This window comes from Mobula birostris, chromosome 20 (genome assembly GCF_030028105.1).
Source record: "Mobula birostris isolate sMobBir1 chromosome 20, sMobBir1.hap1, whole genome shotgun sequence".
In the NCBI taxonomy this organism is placed as follows: domain Eukaryota; kingdom Metazoa; phylum Chordata; class Chondrichthyes; order Myliobatiformes; family Myliobatidae; genus Mobula; species Mobula birostris.
The window spans coordinates 55074876-55079577 of record NC_092389.1 but is presented as its reverse complement, the minus strand read 5'-3'; the positions used below and the strand labels follow the sequence as shown (position 1 = coordinate 55079577).

At 45.2% G+C, this 4702-nt stretch overlaps 1 protein-coding gene across 1 annotated transcript; it reads right to left on the bottom strand.

The window, feature by feature from the left end:
- Positions 1 to 568: 568 nt before the first annotated feature.
- On the bottom strand, positions 569 to 2439 carry LOC140185197 (probable G-protein coupled receptor 139). Its single transcript, XM_072238597.1, has 2 exons — positions 2355 to 2439; positions 569 to 1476 (listed from the first exon to the last, which is right to left on the bottom strand). Exons 1-2 carry the CDS (start codon positions 2428 to 2430, stop codon positions 569 to 571), a joined length of 984 nt encoding a protein of 327 aa, XP_072094698.1. The 5' UTR covers positions 2431 to 2439.
- Positions 2440 to 4702: the final 2263 nt, after the last annotated feature.

Sequence of the window (4702 nt, the reverse complement as noted above, 5' to 3'; positions counted from 1 at the left end):
GGTAAATGCGGGTTCTTTTTTAACATTTAAGAATAAATTGGACAGATACATGGATGGGAGATGTATGGAGAGATATGGTCTGTGTGCAGGTCAGTGGGACTAGGCAGAAAATGGTTCGGCACAGCCAAGAAGGGCCAAAAGGCCTGTTTCTGTGCTGTAGTTTCTATGGTTTTCTTTTGTACAGGTACTACAATTTTTTTTCTGTATTGAGGTTGTTCCAGGTCAAATTTGACCCGTATCTATTGAAATGGATTTTAGATCTCTGAAACATTAATTAAGGATTAATCATACATTTATTAATGTCAGACAGGCTATTTATACACTACGAATAGATCTGTGGTCCAAAACTTGGGATAGACACTTGTTATGAGGGGATTCATGGGCCTGGTCAAATTTGACCAATACCATACTGTGAAGGTATAGAATATGAACAGGTTGCCTGGGCTAATGTCCCGGAGCTGCCGGTCGATGGGGCAATCTGCCCGGGAATAAGACCTGGGAGATTAGGCGGTTAATGTGAGGAACTGAATTTCGGGCTGGAGACAACGCGGCCGCCTTTGTCTTGTGCTCAGGACGCGGCTTTGTTAATGAACCGTAGCACCGAGGTGACCGGATATTTCACCGCGCTGATCATCTGCTCCCTGAATTTCGACTGAGTCACCGCGTAAATAAATGTGTTCGTGCAGCAGCTGAAATTCCTCAGCAAATAGCCGACAAGATAGAAGATCCATTCCGAATCATTGAAATCGTATCCTTTTCCTGAGATCTGATAATATATGAAATTTACAACCAGTGTCATCCACAGGAGGATGAAGTTGCCGGAGAGGGTGAAGAGTAAAACCACAGACCTCCTCCTGCTCTCCATCTCCGGGTCACTGCGGTTCTCTCCCTTGATCTGACCCTTCAGCCCCTTACGGACCCGACTGGCCACTAAAATGTGTCTGACTGTCAGAGCGTTGAGCAACAGGATCGCAGCGAAAGGGAGGAACGAAGTTAAAACCGTATCGAACCAATCGTATACTACCCACCCGGGGTCAGTGAAATACTTGTCCATGAGTTTACAGAACCACGGTACATTGTCGATGATCACGCTGGGTTCCTGCGTGAAGTATCGGGGAACATGTCTCTGACAGGACAGTACTCCGGTTAGTGTTAGAACCACAGCCGCAGTTTTCCCGGTGCAATATTTTGTCTTCAGCTTCTGGCAGCAAATGGCGACAAAACGATCAAAAGTGAAAGTGACGGTGAACCAGACAGAACAGTCAGTGGCGGAGAACGTCAGTACTTCGATAACACTGCACACCGGGGTGATGCCCAGAAAACTCCACGGGAAATAATACAATCTGATTCGATACAAAATGACCTCGGTGACAATGGTTAGTAGATCCGCCGCTGCCATGGCCACCAGGTAGCGAGTGGTGCAGGTAGAGAGGCCGCACTTTCCCCGGGACAGGGTCACAATCGCCACTAAATTCGCTGGTGAAAGGGAACAGAGTTTGGGAATTACTGAACCCATTCTGCGGGAATTAACACGGGATCGGGTTTCAGCTAGTGATCAGGAGTGCTGGAGTCTGTGAATGCTAATCTAACACCAGACACGGCTCACACCCTCTCTGACCTGCTGTCCTCAGAAAACTCAGCATCAGGTGCAGCCAAAAATGAATACAGAAGTGAAGAACACACACAAAATACTGGAGGAACTCGGCATGTCAGGCACCAGACATGGAATTGAACAAACTCCAGTTTCGGGTGGGATCCTTCATCAGGCCGAAGTTGTCCCCCAATTTATGACGGGTCGTAGAGGGAAAGTAGAAATAACTCTGTAATCAGAGGCTGACGGGCTCCATTAATGGATTGATTCTACAGCACAGATGAATTCGATAACACTCGTGAGCAGATGCGTAGCCACTGGTTCTGTGATAAGACCCGATTGTTGACCAATAGACAGTGAAACCCGACTCTGAGAGATTCTAGGGGGAGACGTAAAACACGGGACCAGGTTTTCTCTTTGATCAATAACTCAGAAACAGTGAGCTCTACGATGTAACCCCCCCCCCCCCCCAACAATCTCACCTTCAGCAGAGCTGCCCGTCGTCAAAACAGGGACAACTCTAGACAAGCTGACATTAAAGGCAAGACTAACATTCGAGTCGATACCCTGAGTTTGAGGAGAGACAGAGGTTTAGTTCCGCTTGTTATTAAATGTGAAAATCTGAATGTTGAACTGACAGGATCGATATTTCTGACGGATATTTGTGCAATTATCATCAAGTTAGAAGCTCGTCAAATGATCATAAACAGATTCGCATGGTTAACACACAGAAATACCAAACAGGAATTGCTCTGTCACTCACCAGGAACTCCAATGACGGCAATGAACACGTACAATATTTTCTCCACACTCTCGTACCTAACTAACATTGCAGACATTTACTCTGTCCAGTGTCTGAGCCCCTATGCTACAAGCGATTTCGCGGAATGAAATGTTGTGGCACAATATTCCTGGGGTTTTTAATACCATTCAGCTACTCCACAGGGACGGATTTCAACAGGTTTAAAAATAAGCATGTTTAAAGTACTTACAAACTGATTACATCAGGCAGGTGCAATCCCCGCGGTGACAGATTGCGATTAATTTAAGCAATCATGTTTAGATCATTTGTGAGAGTTAGTTTGCCCCAAGAAATGTGGCTGAACCTTCCGAAGTGTCTCATCAGTTAAACGTGTTTCCCCTGTAAATATGTACTTCAAAGGAACCATTTGTCAAACACACAATATTGCAGTAAATTATGTCATTGTAGCTTATGAAATGTATTGAATCACCCACTATTACTCTTGATATAGATTGTGTTTTAGGAATTCTACCGAGAGGTTCCCCATGAAACTGCCTGTGGGGTTCGTCTGGGACCAAACTCTCACCCTTATACATGGCCAGCAAACTCAGCAGTCTAGTGTGGACGGGAGATTATGTTTTAATCTTATCACCCCGCATATGTCAGAAAACATGGCGGAGGGCTGGAGAGGCGGTTAAGAAAATGTAGTTGTGTGCGTGTGTGTGTGTGTGTGTGTGTGTGTGTGTGTGTGTGTGTGTGTGTGTTTGTTCTGGTGTGTGTGGGGTGCGGTTTGTGTGCGTGTGTGCTTGTATGTCTCTGTGCGTGTGCGTGTGTGTCTGTGTGTGTTTGTCTGTCTTTTTGTCTGTCTATGTGTGTCAGAGTGTTTCTGTGTCTGTGTGTGTGTAGACTCATTGTCTCTGCCTGACCCTGCCTGACTGTACACCTGTCCGTATACTTCGAATTCAGTTTATCCCCCTTCGTTCATTCCCTTCCCATTTGCCTCTGCAAACTGCAGATGCTCTCGAACTCTCATTTCAAACATTTCACAAAATGATTGCCTGAACCATAAAACATTAAGAACAGATTTCAAACTTCAAACTGTATTTACTATTAATGTCTGTACAAATGAAAAAACCCGGAGATTCGTCACAGCTCCAAATCAGCAGACACTCCAGCATGCACACTGGATTATCCCAGAACAAGAATCATTTCGAATAGTTCACAAAACAGCTGCCTCCACCTGGGAAAAGGGCAAGAGCAAATTTCAAAGTCCAAACTCCATTGACTATTGAAGTATCTCTTCATAAAATAACTTTTAGAGTCGTCATACATCTGAACCGTGAGAAACCTGAAATAGATGTGCACCCCCAAATCCATGAGCATGCTCCAAAACCACCGATTCCCCAAAATCCGTGTGCACCCTCAAAGCCGCCATCATTCCCAAATTTCTGCAAACAGTCACAGGAACACCCAAATACGTATGCACCCTGAAATCGGTGAGCACATCCATTTTCAGTGTGCCCCCACATCCGCCGCCACCCTCAAAACCGCATACACCGCAATATTCGCTGACAAACACCCATTTCTGAGCTAAATCCATGTGCTCCCTCATATTCTCCAAATCAGCAGAATCGTCAAATCCGTCTGCACCACCAAACCCGTCTTAGAAAGTTACAGGTCAACTTTACAAAACACTGACAGTCATAGTCATACATTATCGATCCCGGGGGAAATTGGTTTTCGTTACAGTTGCACCATAAATAATAAATAGTAATAAAACTATAAATAGTTAAATAGTAATATGTAAATTATGCCAGTAAATTATGAAATAAGTCCAGGGCCAGCCTATTGGCTCAGGGTGTCTGACCCTCCAAGGGAGGAGTTGTAAAGTTTGATGGCCACAGGCAGGAATGACTTCCTATGACGCTCTGTGTTGTATCTCGGTGGAATGAGTCTCTGGCTGAATGTACTCCTGTGCCCACCCAGTACATTATGTAGTGGATGGGAGACATTGACCGAGATGGCATGCAACTTGGACAGCATGCTCTTTTCAGCATTCTCTGGTTGCAGCGGAGTTGACTGAGTCTGTTCGAAAGGGGTCGGGGGCTTTGCTGCCTGTTCAGTAGGTCATGGAGAGGATTTGACAGATTGTTCATAATCGATAACAGTTTGTTTAGTGACCTCCACTCCACCACTCACTCGAAAGAGTCAGGCTTCTGGCCAAGGATGGATCCAGCCTTTTTGATCAGATTATTTCGTCTTTTTGCATCACCAACACCGATGCTGCTCCCCAACAGAAAACAGCAAAGAAGACTGCACTGGCTACAACAGATTGGTAAAATATCTGCACCAACCTTCCTCACACATTC